At 41.3% G+C, this 18,381-nt stretch overlaps 1 protein-coding gene across 2 annotated transcripts in view; it reads right to left on the bottom strand.

The window, feature by feature from the left end:
* The window catches only part of GRIP1 (glutamate receptor interacting protein 1), a 257,964-nt gene that overhangs the window by 46,894 nt on the left and 192,689 nt on the right, over window positions 1-18,381 (bottom strand). For both annotated transcript variants that reach the window (XM_023761662.1, XM_023761661.1), the window contains exons 13-15: window positions 16,171-16,251; window positions 2,518-2,587; window positions 259-404 (exon numbers count right to left, since the gene is read on the bottom strand). In XM_023761662.1, coding sequence (XP_023617430.1) covers window positions 259-404; window positions 2,518-2,587; window positions 16,171-16,251 — 297 coding nt within the window. The remainder of the gene's footprint in view (window positions 1-258; window positions 405-2,517; window positions 2,588-16,170; window positions 16,252-18,381) is intronic.

The following is an 18,381-nucleotide window of genomic DNA, read 5'->3' on the forward strand; positions in this document are numbered from 1 at the left end:
TTTCATCTTTAAAGATTATTTAAATACAGTTGTAATAATGGTTCTATAATGACACTATCTTAATTATATCATTTAAAAGCACCATTACTTAAAATTGACACTAAACTCTCAAAGCACAATTTAAAGCCCCCTTTAACTGTGTAAAACTCCGCTGCAATGTCACCAGCCAGCTGTTGTATGTAAAACATCAAGATCTAATATCCTCTGTGGCAGATGGGCAGTTAGAGACACCAGTTCCAACGGCGAGGCTATCAATACCTGAATTGTCTTCATCTTTGCGGATTTTGAGCTTCACCAGATCTTCGCACTGCTGGAGGATCTGAACGGCGTCTTCCATGGAGCAGTTGTCCAGGCGGATGTTGTCTATTGCAAGCAATTTATCTCCAAGTTCCAGCGTTCCGGTCCTGTTGGCAAAGGCATAGCAACACGCGAGCGATGATGAGCACGTACGCAGGCCATCTCAGAGGCGTTAGCATCATGCAGCATGATGGTAATCTTTAGAGGAAAAGCGGTTCCTCAACTGCTTTTAAATTGAATTTTATTGACAACTCCCCCCCCACACACCCCACCCCCACCCCCCATTCCCTAAGTCTTATTTTGGATGGTCGCCATGATGAGAAATAGCAGAGTATTAAAAACAGCTTTTTCTTGTGCTGCCTTCTATTAACCAGGACAACACTGTCAGCCTCACCCAGGAACTCTAAGGCTCTCAGGAAGGGAGGGAATGTCTGCCTCCTATGCTTCTCCACGTTGTCGTGCCACTTTGGATCCTTGGCCGTAGACGCTAGGACAGGGTGGAGGGAGCGAGGGCAGCCAAGGTGGGAGGGACAGAGTGGAGGGCTGAGACGAGTGCCTCTGCCATTCCCACCTGCGCGGAGAGCTCACTGTGGGGAGAAAAGGTGACTTCCACGCTTGCTATCTGGAGTGTGGCCACGGAGGGCCTACTACTAGCTGTGGACCTCTGCAGGGCTCTGAAAGTTTATAAGGTCCATCATAAAATAAGAAAAATGATACGATTGTATATGTGTTTGTGTGTGTGTATATGTATACGCACATAATTGTAAATAAGGTTATGTTGTTTTAAAAAACGTATTTTTATTGATTTCAGAGAGGAAGGGAGAGAGAGAAACATCAATGATGAAAGAGAATCATTGATCTGCTGCCTCCTGTACGCCTCCCACTGGGGACCCAGCCGGGGGCATGTGCCCTGACCAGGAATCGAACTGTGACCTCCTGGTTCATAAGCCAATGCTCAACCACTGAGCCATGCTGGCAATAAAGTTATGTTTTGATAAGAACTATCCTTTATGCTTTGGGTCTGCGACAGAGATTGCTAATTGCTTCCCAGCATCTCTTCTCTCCTTCCTGCTTTGGGATCACGCCCTAGCGATGCACACCCCAGACTCTCTCGGCCCACCCCTACCTCCCTTCTGTGGCTAGAAGGTTGCAGCACCGAGCAAGTTGTGAGGATGGCGAGCTGCTTCCCAGCCCTGCAGGGCCTGCCACACTCCCACTGTTATGTGAGAGACAAACTGCTGCCTTGTTTGATCCACTTTATTTATGAGTCTCTTTGTCACAGTGGAGCCTCTACCTATATACACCTACACTCACACACTGTCCTTACTACCTTTTTTAAAAACAGATTTATGCATTTATTTATTTTGAAAAAAATATATTTTTATTGATTTCAGAGAGTAAAGGAGAGGGAGAGAGAAACATCAATGATGAGGGAGAATCACTGATTGGCTGCCTGTGGCACGCCCCCCACTGGGGATGGAGCCCGCAACCCAGGCATGTGCCCTTGACCAGAATCGAACTCAGGACCCTTCAGTCCACAGGCTGATGCTCTCTATCCACTGAGCCAAACCAGCTAGGGACTTACTATTTTTTGAGGGTTAAAATATTTCTTTAATGAAATGGCTGTGATAATAGGTGGGATTTTTAAAAAAGTCCTTAACTGGAAAGTGAAAAAACACACACAAAAAACAGTCTTATAGTAGTGTTCCCCAATCATTTAAAAATATTTTTGATCCGTGAAACCAAAAGTTTGAGACTTCCTGATGTGGATAGATATGGACCAAATAGGAGATAAAACATTAAGGCTGAAGGACCTGGCTGGGCCAGGAAGGACATCCTGGCATCTAGCAAAGCTCTTGCACAAGCTACTGTCTCCACGTGGGGTGGGTGTACCTAAGGCGGCTTTCAGATTTCCAGTTGGAAAATGAAAGATGGAATATGATCAGTGAAGGAGAGCCTCTGTTGGACTCATAAAAGGCCTTACAATACATTTTCAGGCCTGTGCTTTCTGTACTGGGTGCAGAAATAAATCAGCATGCCGAGGAATTTCTACAACAGCACTGACATTGGAAATACCAAATATGACTGATTCATGGCGGCTGCCTGGGATATATTGAAGCTACCACGATCCATTAGCAAGGTCTGCCTAGGGTGTGGCAGGGGTCATTTCTGCTTTACGAAGAAATGCCTTGGAATAAACAGAGAAGACGTTTTCCTTACCTGTGTGCCACACTGCCTTTTTTGATATCTGAAATGACAAGGGGGTCTCCCGGTTTTCTACTGGATGGAGCTGTAACAATGAAGATAGAATAGTCACATCTTTATATCCACAATTCACCTACTATACATTTCCTATTTTATAACAACTGTTAATGCAAGTATAGTTTGTATGTAAAGCAAAGATGATCAACCAATGAATTAGAAATGCGCACACTACATCTTCTTGATGCAAACATGTTTATATTACCTACACTAATAAAAGAGAAACATGCAAATTAACCATCACTCCACCACTCCGCTACACCCACCAGCCAATCAGAGCGACTATGCAAATTAACCCAACAAAGATGGCAGTTAATTTGCATACACAGGTGTGGAGTGAATACTGAAGATGACTGAAGATGGCGGCGGCCAGAGAGCTGGAGCAAGCAGGAGGCTTGGTTGCTCCTGGTGACGGAGGAAGCCAAGCTTCCCGCCGGCCCTGGACTCCGCTCAAGGAGTGGCTGGGGGCCTGGGTCACCAGGGGCAACCCAGGCTTCCAGCGCGCCCTGGGCTCCGTTCGAGGAGCTGGAAATAAATTAAAAAAAAGGAGGGGCTGGAAGCAGCCAGAGTGGAGAAGCCAAGCCTCGCTCTTGCGGTTGGACCAAAGGCCTGGATCCCAGGTGCTGGAGGAAATCTGGTGCCGGCAGCCAGGGGAAGGAAGGCCTATTGCACGAATCTTCGTGCAACAGGCCACTAGTAGTATTTATAAACTTAAAAACTAAAGCATAGTCATTTTAAATTTGTAATTGCAGAAAACAATCGGAGAGCTGCCCATCAGATCTGGGGACTCTGTCATGGTGTGAACACCCTGGCATCGTATTTTTATCTGTGATTCTCATGAGAGGGAGACGAAGGATGGATTCTCCACTGGGCAGGTTGCAGGCTCAATCCCCAGTAGGGGGCGTGCAGGAGGCAGCTGGTCAATGATTCTCATCACTGATGTTTCTCTCTCTCTCTCCCTCTCCTTTCCTCTCTAAAATCAATAAAAAAATATATTTTAAAAAGTCACTGGGGGCTCCTGTTAGTGGTACTCATGTGTGTTCCCTTTTCCCGTCCATAACGCCTTTCAAGGGAGAGACACCATTGTCATGGAAATGTACTGTACTACTCAAGTGTCCTGGGTGGGAATGTGGATGAGAATCACTTATTTAAAGTTCTTTATTTTCCCAGATGGAAATCTTTTGCTAGATATACTATAAATCTTTAAATTTTGTTTACAAATTCATACCTGGAATGCTCTAAAATATTTTGGAATGTGACTATTTTATTTTATTGACAGTAGTAAATATTTGGTGCTATTTACTTATATTTTTATGCATATTCATAATATAGTCATGTACATATAACCTTTATTGAGTTTGCAAATAAAATTATTATCTGGCACAGTAATCAATTTTGAGCTTTATAAATTTTCTTAGGAATATTTCCATTTTATGAGAATGAAAAGAAACTAGTAATGAGTCTATGTAGAATTAATCTTGAAAATGAACTCTAGTCCTAATAAATTCAAAATTATCATCTTAATTTAAGAATTTAGAAGTATCATTTAATTTAGGCTGATACTTAAAATTAACCATACCAACATTTGTAAAAAAACGATTTGCTTCCAAGAGGAGATGTTTTGCCAACCTAAGCTTGTAGTGATCATTAAAAGGCCCCTAAAGTAAGATTTTCTTATAAACAGTCTGATCACCCCATAATAATCATAGAACCATATCATAGCCCGTAATCCCATCTGAATCCCAGAAAAATGTTTATGCACAAGAACAGATGGCTTAATATCTCAACACAACATTGAGAGAAAAAGCAAACACATATACCAATACCATACCCACTGTCTAAATTAGTACATAGGAAATGTTAATGGGACTTCATTCAATCATTATTCTTGGCTTCTAGCAAAGAATGCAAAACATTCTATTCACTACAATTAATTCATAATTCTATCTCCACGCAATGATGTGAAATAATTCCTCTAGAGAAATATACACATCTAGCATTTTTACTTGTGCCATATTTCAGAACAGCAAATTGTTCTGGGCATGGGACACAGAAATAAAAACTTTGTTATTACCAGCAAAAACAACTTTCCAAGCATCTGCCAATGAATTTACACAATATTTTGCCAAGCAGAAGTAACCATGATAGAACATTCAATATTTTCCTTGTTTTTTTTTTTTTTTTAAAAATCCATGTTCCACTGAAATGATCTGAAATAAAACAATAATAGATGTACCATCAAACCCATCTGTATCATCTTTGCAACAGAGGAAACAAGCACTGTGACCTCTTGGACAAACCCATGCAGATTTCCAGAGAGGTCGGAAACTTCTCATGGTCTACAGACAAGTATGGTGGCCATTCCCACATTTATTAGATCCTTCTCTTTCTCCTTTAACCAATGCCATGCCTGAGGTTTGAAAGGGTCTTCGGGGTGGATGACCATCGGAGGGATAAAGTTGAACCCAGAAGTGGGGCCAAATCTCTATGGGCTCCTGACAGTGTCACTGCCAGGCCCACCCAGCACGTTAAACGTGGCAATGCATGTTCTGGGGACTCTGTCATGGTGTGAACACCCTGGCATCGTATTTTAACTACCCACTACCTGAGAAGAAGTCATACACCAAGCATGCTTTGCAAGGATTGTAGTGCTTTGAAAAAATTTAGTTCCCAACATATCAAAATTGTAGATTTCATATAAATGTATAGCTTCTTTAAAAAAATTAGAGGGAATATGGTATAGTGGTTACTGGGACTTGGCAGTCAGAGTGCTTGGGTTTAAAGTCCTGGCTCTACCACTTATCAGCCATGTGAGCTTGAGCACGTAGTGTTTAGGCACCTTGTCTCCTAGTCTGTACAATGGTGATGAAGATAGTAACAGTGCTTGTCTCATACAGTTTCTGTTGTAGGTTGTTCTCACATGTAGAGTGATTGGACCAGAGCACGTGAAATGCCCCACATAGTGTTTCTTGTTGGTAGGATTTCCCAGCTGCACTGGACTCGCTTTCCCACCCCCCTCCCCTTTAGGTAGAGCCTTCCTTCTCCCTTTGTTCTCTTTAAATTTTTTTTTTATTTCTTTTAAATACAGTTTACATTCAATAGTATCTTGTATTATTTTAGGTGTTTAGCAGAGTGGTTAGACAGTCATATACTTTACAAAGTGTTCTCCTCGATACTTCCAGTACCCATCTGGCACTGTACATAGTTATTACAATACTAGAGGCCCGGTACACAAAAATTTGTGCACTCGGGGGGGGGGGGGGGCGTCCCTCAGCCCGGCCTGTGCCCTCTCGCAGTCTGGGACCCCTCGGGGAATGACCACTTGCTGGCTTAGGCCTGCTCCCCGGGGGATTGGGCCTAAGATGGCAATCAGACATCCCTCTGGCAGCCCGGCAGCCCTCCGGGGATGTCCACTTGCCAGCGGGGAGCAGACCTAAGCTGCAGTCGGACATCCTTAGCACTGCTGAGGAGGCAGAAGAGGCTCCCACCACCACTGCTGTACTGGCAGCCATTAGCCTGGCTTGTGGCTGAGCAGAGCTCCCCGCTGTGAGAGCACACTGACCACCAGAGGGCAGCTCCTGCATTGAGCGTCTGCCCCCTGGTGGTCAGTGTGTGTCATAGTGACCAGTCATTCCCAGTCTTTTTGCTGTTAGGGTCAGTTTGCATATTACCCTTTTACTATATAGGATAGAGGCCTGGTGCACGGGTGGGGGCCGGCTGGTTTGCCCTGAAGCGTGTCCCGGATCAGGGTGGGGGTCCCACAGGGGTGCCTGGCCAGCCTGGGTGAGGGGCTGATGGCTGTTTGCAGCTGGTCACACCCCCTCAGGGTGGGGGTCCCCACTGGGGTGCCTGGCCAGTCTGGGTGAGGGGCTGAGGGCTGTTTTCAAGCTGGCGGGTGACTGAAGCTCCCAGCCTCTCTTTTTTTTCTTTTTCTTTTTATTCTGGGATTTATTTACCTTCTATAGCTGCACTGGAGCTGAGAGCCGGCTCCAGCTCTGAGGCTGCAGCTGGCTGACAGCAGGTATCTGGGGTTTGTTTAGCTTCTATAATTGAAACATTGTTGCTTTTGGAGCTGTTGCTTCAGGAGCTCAGAGCTGGGCCACGGCAGGCGGGGAACCTTGGCTTCCTCCATCACTGGAGCAAGCAGGCCTCATGTTCGCTTCAGCTGCGTGGCTGCCGGCCGCCATCTTGGTTGGCAGTTAATTTTCATATCGCCCTGATTAGCCAATGGGAAGTGTAGCGGAGGTATGGTTAATTACCTTATTTGTCTATTATTAGATAGGATTATTGACTATGCTGTACTTGAATCCCCGTGACTATTTTGCCACTACCAATCTGTACTGCTCAATCCCTTCACCTTTCACCCTGTCTCCCAACCGCCCTCCCCTCTGGCAGCCATGAGTCTGTCACTGTTCTCATTGGAAGGATCTCACTCATTAACTGGCCTCACTCCTGAGGGCTTCTGAGAGTGAGACACTTTGAGTGGTGTGGGTCTATTTTCACTCATGACTCATGGACCCATCAATTTGGAAAGCCATATCCATCAATGCTAGGCAATTTTATATAATGATTTGATGCTTTCCTTTCCTCTTTCTTTCTGTAATGGTTGTTATTTGAACTCATCCTGTATAATTCCTCTCTATTTAGATCCCTCATTTACTTTTGTTCCAATTTCTGGAAATTTTCCACAAACTTATTTTCTAATAATTTTTTGACTTTTTATTTTCATTTCTGCCATATTATTATGTTTCTAAAGCTCTTTGTTCCCCTCTGTATGTTATTTTGCAATAGTACCGGTAATCATTTCCTCCCTCCTATGGATATAATATCTTATGTTGCTAATGATGTTAATGATAGTTTTTTTTTCTTAAGTTTTCTTCTTTCTACATGTGCTCTTTCTCTGTTTCTCTTCCTTGTTTTTGGTGACAGTCTTGCATATTAGGTTCTCTCCTCAAGTGTCTGAGTTTTTTTTTTTTCTTAGTTCTCTGTTTACACTAGAGTGTGACCCGAAACAGCTGAACATTTGGGGCATCTGAGTGGGCTTGTCACTTTGGTCTTCACTGTATAGTTCAGGCTAGACTGTTTCTTTGGGTCAGATGGCTCTGATTCTTTCTCTTGTTTGGAGGGTATTAAGCCTGGCTACCCGGTTTCTTTGAACTTGGGGTTCAAAGAGGTGGGGGGAGACTAGCAGTCCCAACATTCAGTATGTAAACTTTCACCTACTCTGTTTTCAGAGTAGCCATGCCACACTCAGCTGTGTCCCCCAATCCAGATACCCTCGGTTCCCAGAGACTAAAACTAGGCTTCTGCCAGGGAGGAAAGGGGTACCTGGCTGTGCTGAGTGGGAGAAGGCATCTAAGGGACTAATTCATTCTTTTCTTTATTGACACTATTAAAGATGTCCTCCATTTCCTCCCCCTAATAGACTTCCAACCAATACTCCTGTCATAGCTCTACCATCACTCTCACTTCCAGAAGTTCCTGATTTCACCATTTCCTGGGTCTCTTGGGAGTTTAGGATATAAATCAGGTTCCCTTCCAGCTTTCTCTTCTGCTTCTTTAAATTCATCTTTCTCCATGTTCTTTGCCGCTTGCAAATTTTGTTGCTGTTGTCTATTTTCCATTTCCTTTTTTCTTTATGGTTTTTGGCTTTTTGAAAAATCTATACTGTCATTTTAAAATGGGGTAAGAGCTAAATCTACGTGTTCAAGCTATCATCTTTGACCCCTGAAGTTTAAAGTTACTAGTCATTCTTTGTTATCAGAAGCTATTCTTAAAGTGAACACGGATTCTTTTCCTCTCAAATAGTTGTTGGAAGAGTTAGAAAATGACAGAATTTATCATTCGTTTAAAAAAACTTTGTAGTAAAAGACAGGTGAAATCTTCTGAATTTTGAAGTGAATTAAATGTGAATCAATAAAGTATTCCAGGAACATTCTATAATATGTAGCCATTCATAGAATTTACTCTGCTAGTTAAAGTACTTTGCTCAATGGGCCTGATAAGTGTCCAATGTCATTGGAGTAACACATACATGATCATTCAGTTTTATTTTAATTACAACTATATATATATATATTACTTGACAAGTGAAACAAGTTATTTGATTTTGAAGTGAGTAGAGATTTCATTGCAAACTTGGCAAAAAACTTCAACTACTCTCTTCTAAATATGCTTAAGACTTTAAGGGAAAATGATGGATTTGTTGTGCATGTCATGAACTGCTTAATGATTTTATTTTTTTAAAAATGAGACTTTATTCTTACAAACAATCTGGTCACAATTGAAAAGGAAAGTCAACAAATTAACTGCACTCCCAAAATGCTGTCTTTTGCTTTTCTAATATGGGATCTGGGAAGGTTCATCAATGAGATAGAGACAGGGATGAGTGGTAATGTGACGGCAAAGCCAATGTTAAGTCAGACAGTTGGGTTTGGATCCCTATTTAGCCTTTATAGCTCTGGGTCTTTGGGAAGTTATCCAGCTGAGCCTTACCTTCCATTTGTAAATGGGCATAGACGTCACAGGGCCACTTTGAGGATTAAATGGGAAGATACATAAATTGCTTAGAGGCATGCTCGGAACAAATCAGATACAAATTCGTATAATAAAACCCAGGAAGACAACATCAATATCAAAGGGACTTTACTGACAACTGCACATGACAACCAGGATCCTCTGACTTGAGAGGCAGGTGGACTGCACTCTCTGGCTTCTTATTGGGTGAGGTGTCAGAACTTGAAGATGCTTCTTCCAGTCACAAACTGCATCCTTCTGCCAGGTCCTTCACTTCATTTGTTATGATAAATTATTCCATGGTATAGCCATAACATCAATGAAAGTAATGCCTGATGCTAATGTGCTATGAATGTCTCACCAAGAACTTCAGAAAATTAGTCTAAAACCGCTTACCACATCCAAATTCAGAGGGACTCATTTCTCAGTCAATTAGGTATGAAGAATGAGCCTTAAGACAAATGTGAAAGGCTCTGATGGTATCGTTCAGAGATGGAGGCCTGTTTCTTACCACTCAGAAGTTTCACAAGGTGAAGAAGACAAAAGAGGAGTTTGTATAAAGATGGTGAGAACCATCAATGAACCCTTGCAGTTCCTTGGTTTCACTAATAGCACTCTGTGTATGTTTGAGAAAGGGTCTCTTGATTTACTCCTTTAGCATAATTGCGATTGGCACTAAAGTTGGGGGGGCAGAGCTTTGATTTAAATATTTCAGAGGGCTCTATGGGTAAAATAAATAATGATCATCATAATGAATAACATTTGTTAGGATTATAGTTATATACAAATGTAAATAAATATATATATATATAGTTATATAGGGTGTTTTAGGCATTTTACATATAGTAATTCTTTTAATCTTCTCAACTATGTTACAAAGAAGGTAAAAAGTGCACCATTTTATAGACAAGGAAACTGAAATGAACTGAGGGAGATTAAAAATGGAGGCAGAGTAAGTGGATGCTGCATGGACATGCTCCCAGGAACAAACTGGTATTACAACTAAAGTACAGAAAAACTTCTTGAATAATCAACAGAAAACTCACAAGAGAGAACCCTGACACCCAAGGATCAAAGATGGAGACTGCATAGAGACTGGTAGGAGGGGCGGAGGCGTGAAAGGACTGGCCAGGTGCCCACAGATGGCAACTGAAGTCCTGGAGAGATATCTCAGCTATGAGGGGTGCCACTGAGAACTCTGGGATCTAATCCCAAAGCTGGGATCCCCAGCAGAGAGCACCAAAACTGAGCCAAATAACATCTGGCTGTGAAAAGCAGGGTGCTGTCTGCCAGGAAGTAATAGCTGAAAATTCAGGCACCCTCTTAAAGGACCAGCACACAAAATTCCCTGTGGAGCCACCCATCTTGTGCTCTGGCAGAGGTAGGGTGAAGTGGACTGGAGCTGTGAAAGCAGAAGCCAGGACTGGGGACTCAGGGGATAGAGCTCAGAAGGCAGACACATTCATTTTTTGGGGCTGAGTCATTCCCTCATGCAGTGGAGCACATCTTTTCCACATAGACATCTGCCTAGCCTGGGCGGAAGAGAGTAGACACACCCTATTGGGAAATACCTGCCCTAAGGCCACTTAAGAGATTAAAAATAACAATTAGCCTCCAGGCAATAGCAACTGCCCTACCCTGTTGAAAAAATTCTCACCACACCAGAGGACGATTGCCTGCGGGGCAATTCAAGTCAGAATCCTATCAGTCTGTAGACAGAGGTGGTCTCTGGAGGCTTTGAGTCTTTGCCTGCCTTATCTAATTAGTCAGAAACAGACTTTAACACTTGTCCTGCACTAGAGATTGAGAGTGTAGAGGATCTACCTAATACATAGTCACAAACCCAAACAGAAAGCCAAAATGAGGAGAAAACGAAACAACCCCCAAATGAAAGAACTACAGAATTCTCCAGAAGAAGAGATAAATGAAGCAGAGATAAGAAATTTATCTGAAACAGAGTTCAGATTAATAATGGTAAAGATGCTCAAGAGCATGAAAAAAGATATAGTAACTATGAAAAAGAACAGTCTGAGATAAAGAATGATATAACACAAATAAAGAACACATTGGAAGGAATACACAGCAGATTAGGGGAAGCTGAGGGTCGAATCAGTGAATTAGAGGACAGAGTTGAAAATATCACTCAATCAGAAAACCAAAAAGAAAAAAACAATTAAAATAGAGGAGGACAGCTTAAGGGAGCTGTGGGACAATGTGAAACGTAAACAATATTAGAATAGCAGGTGTGACAGAAGAGGAAGGAAGGCATAGAGAAGGTGTTTGAAGAAATAATGGCAGAAAATTTCCCTAACCTGGTAAAGGAAAAAGTCACACAAGTTCAGGAGGCACAGAGAACCCCAAACAAGAAGAACCCAAACAGGCCCATGCCCAGACACATCATAATTAAAATGACAAAATAAAAGACAAAGAGAGAATCTTAAAGGCAGCAAGAGAAAAGAAAACTTTTACCTACAAAGGTGTTCCCATAAGGCTAACACCTGATTTCTCATCAGAAACTCTATAGACCAGAAGGGAATGGCATGAAGTACTCAAAGTTATGGAAAACAAGGATATGAGACCAAGATTACTATATCCAGCAAGGCTATCATTCAAAATAGACAGTCAAATGAAGAGCTTCCCAGACAAAAAAAGGCTAAGGGAGTACATCACCACCAAGCCAGCATTACAAGACATGCTAAAGGGATTGCTGTAATGAGAGGAAGAAACAGAGAGAGAAACCTAGCCATACAGAAATATAATGGCAATAAATAAGTACCTCTCAATAATAACCCTAAATGCAAATGCACTAAATGCTCCAATCAAAAGATGTAGGGTAGCAGAATGGATACAAAAACATGACCCAACTATATGCTGTCTACAAGAGACCCACCTCAAAACAAAAGACACACACAGGATGAGAGTGAAGGGATGGAAAAAATTTTTCTATGCAAATGGAAAAGAAAAAAAAGCTGGAGTAGCAATACTCATATCTGACAAAATAGACTTTAAAATGAAGGCCATCACAAGAGACAACAAAGGTCACTACATAATACTAAAGGGATTGATCCAACAAGAGGATATAACCCTGGTAAACATATATGCATCCAATATAGGAACACCTAACTATATAAAAAACTTCTAGAGGACTTTAATGGAGAGATTGACAACAATACAGTCATAGTAGGGGACATTAACACCCCTCTAACTTCACTGGACAGATCTTCCAGACAAAAACTTAACAAGGAAACAGAGACTCTAAAGGACACACTGGATCACATGGATTTAATTGACATTTATAGAACATTTCACCCCAATGCAGCAGAATACACATTCTTCTCAAGTGCACATGGATCATTCACAAAGATACACCACATGTTAGGACACAAAACAAGTCTCTACAAGTTCAAGAAGATTGAAATCATATCAAGCATCTTCTCAGATCACAGTGGCATGAAATTAGAAATCAATTACAGTAAAAACACCCAAAAACATTCAAACACACGGAGGCTAAATAACATGTTATTAAACAATGAATGGGTTACAACGAGATCAAGAAAGAAATAAAAAACTTCCTGGAAACAAATGAAAATGAACACACAAAACCCCAAATCTCTGGGACACAGCAAAAGCAGGCCTGAGAGGGAAGTTCATAGCACTACAGGTATACCTCAAAAAATAAGAAACATCAGCAATAAACTATATATCCCTACAACTTAAAGAACTAGAAAGAGAACAACAAGAAAAGCCCAGAGTAAGTAGAAGGAAGGAAATAATGAAGATCAGAGCAGAAATAAATAACATAGAGACTAAAAAAAAACCAAAAACACAAAAAAATCAATGAAACCAAGAGCTGGTTCTTTGAAAGGATAAACAAAATTGATAAACCATTAGCCAGACTCATATAGACAAGGAAACTGGTACAGAGAGATTAGACAGTCAAGGAGTGGGGCAGTTGGGCTCTGAGTCCTTGCTCTTAATCATTTTCCAAGTCAGTGCTTCTTCAGTCCACACCATAGCCTCTGCACAGACATCTATATTAATCACCTTCTTCAGAGGCTCATTTCCCAGAGAGCACAGTGGCTGGCAGAAGACTGTTTATCATAGACTCCTTATTCATTCACTCAACAGGTAAGCATTCAATGAGCACCTGGTATGTGCCAGGAGCTGTGCTAGGCTTCAGTTCACTATTTCATAATAATGAAAATGGATTCTGGCTTTTCTTTTCTTTTAGCAAATCCTGCTTTCTCAATGGACAAAATATGAACATTTTCCACAAGGAGACACAAACTCAGGATGGTGATGATTAGTTGTATAAATGGAGCTGTAACTCTAGAAGGGCTGACAAGCATGTTTGACAAGCTTATGTCTCATTTCTCCATCCAGGGAACATCACACTTTAGCTTCCATGAATAATGTTAGCTTAGGGCCAGCTAAAAGTCAGGCCATTCTTGTCGGGGGTGGCTTGGGGTAGTATCCATTATTGGTATTAAAATCAATTTTAGAAGTCATACTTAGTGCATATGTAGCATCATCATATAGTGTGATTTTACATGGTTCTTCATGTGAATAAAATATTTTATAGTTGTGTGTACATGATTACACCTTAAACAAATTGAACATATAAATATTGACTTAAAAAAAGGAATATATCACAGGATTTGTTTTTAAGTGAATACTCTCCTTTATAGTTAAGTCACATTTTAAGTATATCAATTTTAAGAATAAATCTGTATAGGAACACAAAAAAGACCTTTCCCCTAATAAAAATTTGAGAGTAAATTAACTGTGTGGCAAAATGTGTAGCAATAGAAACTTCTGAGGAGGTATCTTCAGTATATGCACTAGCAGTAGCATCTCTAAGGCAGGGAGTGTATTCTCCAAAACTCAGCACTGGGCCTGGGCATGGTGGCCACTCACAATGCGTTCATTCAATGAAGACAAAAGGACGAAAGAACGGAGTGGAAGGCAGGGCCTCTGTGCACAGCCAGCAAGCTATGCACTGCACAACTCCAGGAGGTACCACTTCCACAGCCAATTCTGATGAAATAAATAAACAGAATGGAATAAATAGAATAAATGAGAGCATGGAGTTACAGAAGCTATCTTGAGCTCCAAATATTTTTATTGATTGATTGATTTGAGAGAGAGAAAAAGAGAGAGAGAGAGAATAGATTTGTTGTTCCACTTATTTATGCATTCATTGGTTGATTCTTGCATGTGCCCTGACCAGGGATCGAACCTGCAACCCTGGTGTACTGGGATGACACTCTAACTGAGCCACCCAGCAAGGACCATATTTTTAGAATAGTAAGTTCTGATGAGCTCTCTTTTAACTTCACTAATCACAGCTGTTGTCAGAATAATAGTATACCATCTTTGCTTCAAATTGAGCAAACTGAGAGGTTAAGTGACTCAATTAAAGGCATATATGACTTTAAGGACCTAGAATAGGTCTGGAGTTGCCAAAATTCCATTTCACCTTTCTATTTACTATATAGAGGCACATCAGACACTTCAACCCTACTTTTCTCCAGTAAGTCACAGTGAGGTTTGGTGGTGGTGGTGGTGGAGGGGGTGGGCGGGTACAGATTCTCTCTTATGCATATTGTATTATACTGGTGTGTGCAATTTATTAGTTATAAATAACATTTCATTTGCAGTGCTAAATTTATATGGTCAATGTTGAACTGGACAGCCCCCGTTTCATACTGCCCAATTGAGATCTCTTTATTTTTGCCAGAACCACTGACATAAATGCTATGCAGCAGAGTGTAATGAGGCACTTTCATGGAGCCTCATCACTCTTTCTTGAAGGGACCACCCCTCGGTCACAGACATTGCCTCTGTCTCCTTTGGCCTTTATGCATTAATCATTTGCTTCATTTCCTGGGGGGGAAGGGACATTTATGGATATAGTTTATGGATATTAAAAGCAGTAAAACCTCAATTTCCATTCTATAAAACTCCATTGGGGCTGAAATTTTCAAAGTTATTTTACCAAAGCAGTTATAAATCTAGAGCCTGATAAGAGGAGGGAATGAAATATATTTATATATTTTGTTTTTCACATATATATATATGTATGTATATATTGATTTCAGAGAGGAAGGGAGAGGGAGAGAGAGATAGAAGCATCAATGACGAAAGTGAATCATTGACCGACTACCTCCTGAACGCCCCACATTGGGGATGGAGCCCACAACCCAGGCATGTGCCTTGAGCGGAAATCAAACCCTGACTTCTTGGTTCATAGGTCAATGCTCAACCACTGAGCCATGCTGTCTGGGCTATGTTTTATTTTTTCTTTGTGATTTGGTTACTCAGACACCTTGTATCATGGAGGAGTTCAGGAAGTTACTAAAGTAAACACTGTTTTAGTCTTGCAAAATAGATTTTAGCCCTAATCGGTTTGGCTCAGTGGATAGAGCGTCGGCCTGCGGACTGAAAGGTCCCAGGTTTGATTCCGGTCAAGAGCATGTACCTTGGTTGCGGGCACATCCCCAGTTTGGGGTGTGCAGGAGGCAGCTGATCGGGGTTTCTCTCTCATCGATGTTTCTCTTTATGCAAGTTAAAAATCAATAAAATATATTTAAAAAAATAGATTTTAGATGCACAGTGACCAGATGGGAAAATGGTTTTAAAAGTAAATAAATGTAATTTTTGTTAGTTAAATAGATGACTGTGAAAACTAAATTCATAATATATTGAAATGTAGAGAACCTATATGCATTTATATGCTCATCTAGTTATTAATGGAGGGTGGTAAGGGACACATTTATTGAGCACTTATTACTTGCCAGGGACCACACTAGGTATATAAATGTGTTATTTTATTTAATATGACTCTATATTTTGTAGATATCATTTCCATCTTACAGATGAAGAAACATAAGATCGGAGAGTATTACAGCAACTTGCCCCATTGACACAGCTTGTAAGTGTTGGAGGTGGGGTTGGCTCCACATTTTTGTATCATTATGTAGAAACTTGTCAATGACACTTAAAACGCTTGCCACACCTGTAAACCATTTGACAATACAATTTTCTAATGTAATTTTTAGTGACCACATTTTAAAAGAAATCACTTCTACTTACAACTTATGGTTATTCCAAGTTCCACGTTGTGCTTTTTAGGGAGCTTTACATGAAATGTTCCACTACTCGGGATGACAGACTCTGTAATTTCAAAACAAAAAGAGTGTTTATAGAAGGTCGGCAAGGAGGGAGCGCCAATCAATGAAAATGCACCAGGAAACTTGTATCAGAATCCCCTGTAGTTAAAGCTGTACAACTGAAGAAAGGTGAGTGCCTGTAAAATCCTGGAACCCTAAGCTCCTGGTGAAGAATACATGTCCTATCCACAGCCACCGTGCATAATTCACAGCAGCAGTCAAGGTCACTGTTTCTTCAGTGTCATTCAAGGTATCAGATTTACCTGGGATGCAAGGTAAAAATACAGATGCCTGTACCATCCCAGATCTATAGAAGCAGAATGTCTGAAGATGAAGCCTAGAAATCTGCATTTTAAATACGTTCTTCAGGTGACTGTTAGGCATAATAAAGTTTAAGAACCTCAAACCTAGTTATATATTCTTTTCTTCCTTAACCATATTTTCCCAGAGTTTACTATTCAACAATTCATTTTTTCAACCCTTGTTTGAAGGTACTAGGGGGAAAACATTTTAGGAAAGATTTCAATTTGGTGTGATGGTTGTTGATTTGGGAGGAGGGGAAGGGAGGTGCCTTAATTTGTAAAGAGAAAGAGAGAGGGAGAGCGGCAGTAAGGGAGGGAGGAAAGAGAGAACCATCAATTTTTGTTCTGCTTATTTATGAAGGTATTAGTTGATTCTCTCCTCTCTCTCTCTCTCTCTAAATATATATATATATTTCAGAGAGGAAGGGAGAGTCGATAAACAATGAAGGTACATCTAAAGAGGTAGAAGCAGGAGTGATATTCAAAACTTTTCACAACCAGGATGGCTGCCCATAACCAGTCAGACTGGATGCTGAGCACAGCTGGGAACACAGGGGCCAGGGAGGCCCAGGTGCACCAAGGATGACCCTTTAGTTTCTGGATCCTGTGGAGCTCCAGAAGGTCCCAGAGAGGAGCCGGAGAGTGACACTGGAACAGGGTGAAGGTGGGCTCTGAGACTGGCCACCTGGTATAGAAGGAAGCTGAAATTGTAGTAACAGAGAGAACCAGTGTGCGCTGGCTGAATCTCAACTTTGGATGGAACTAAGTTGATTTTACCAGGATCTGACTAATATTTTAGAAAGGAAAAAATTGCTACATATTCTTAAATATATTCTTAAAATTCCTTTAACAGTCTGGGAGACCTTTATAAGTTTAAAATGGAAATATCCTTTGAAGAGATAACATCTATTCACCCTAAATTGTTAATGACTATAATTATTTCTTGAAGGTTTTGGGAAGGGGTGGCAAGAAGGGAGGGAAACATTAGAATAAAGGGAAGACTGTGGGATGGCTGAGCTAAACGGCTTTTACTGCTTGCTTTTGCTCAAGGCCAGCTCCCTCTCCCCACCCCAACCTACCCACAAAGAATTAATGACAGTGGCTATGATGTCCTCAGGCCTCTGGCCCAATTTGTTAATCACATATTTAACATTTTGAGTCCCTGCAAAGCAGGGTGGAAGTTGGGATGGCCTCATGGAAACAGAGTTAAAATACTCCCTTCCTTGTCCCGCTTTAACTTGCCCTTTCTGGCCTTCTGTACTTCCCCGCGAGGAATTTAGGCAGTAAACTTTTTACAAGACCTGAATCTGATCTTCCAACTCAGAAGATTCTCCACTGATTATTAAACTGCTGAACAAATAAAACTTTGGATTTGCTGGGCTCTCCACCTGTAATGTCACCTATAAAAGACTCTTAAGACCCCTAGGACTCCACCTGTAAAAAGGGTTCCAGTGTTTACTCTCAGGGGAGTGCGGGAATCTGTTACCTTCTCCAACTTTCTCACCTGAGGATATGTTTAGTGATATAGATATATATATATATATCTCCTATATAATAAAGACCTAATATGCTAATTAGATCAGACAGCAGAACAACCTTCCAGAACGACCAGTGGGTGAATGATCAGTGGGTGGGGGGCGGGGCAGCCGGGCCACAAGGGCCTATGCTTGCACAAGTTTTGGTCATCGGGCCTCTAGTGTCTCTATATATGTGTGTGTGTGTATATATATATATACACACACACACACAGTGGGGCCTTGACTTACGAGTATCCTGACTAATGAGTTTTTCGAGATACGAGCCGTCTCTCAGCCGATTTTTTGCTTGAGTTG

This window comes from Myotis lucifugus, unplaced genomic scaffold (assembly GCF_000147115.1).
Source record: "Myotis lucifugus unplaced genomic scaffold, Myoluc2.0 scaffold_212, whole genome shotgun sequence".
Lineage (NCBI taxonomy): Eukaryota > Metazoa > Chordata > Mammalia > Chiroptera > Vespertilionidae > Myotis > Myotis lucifugus.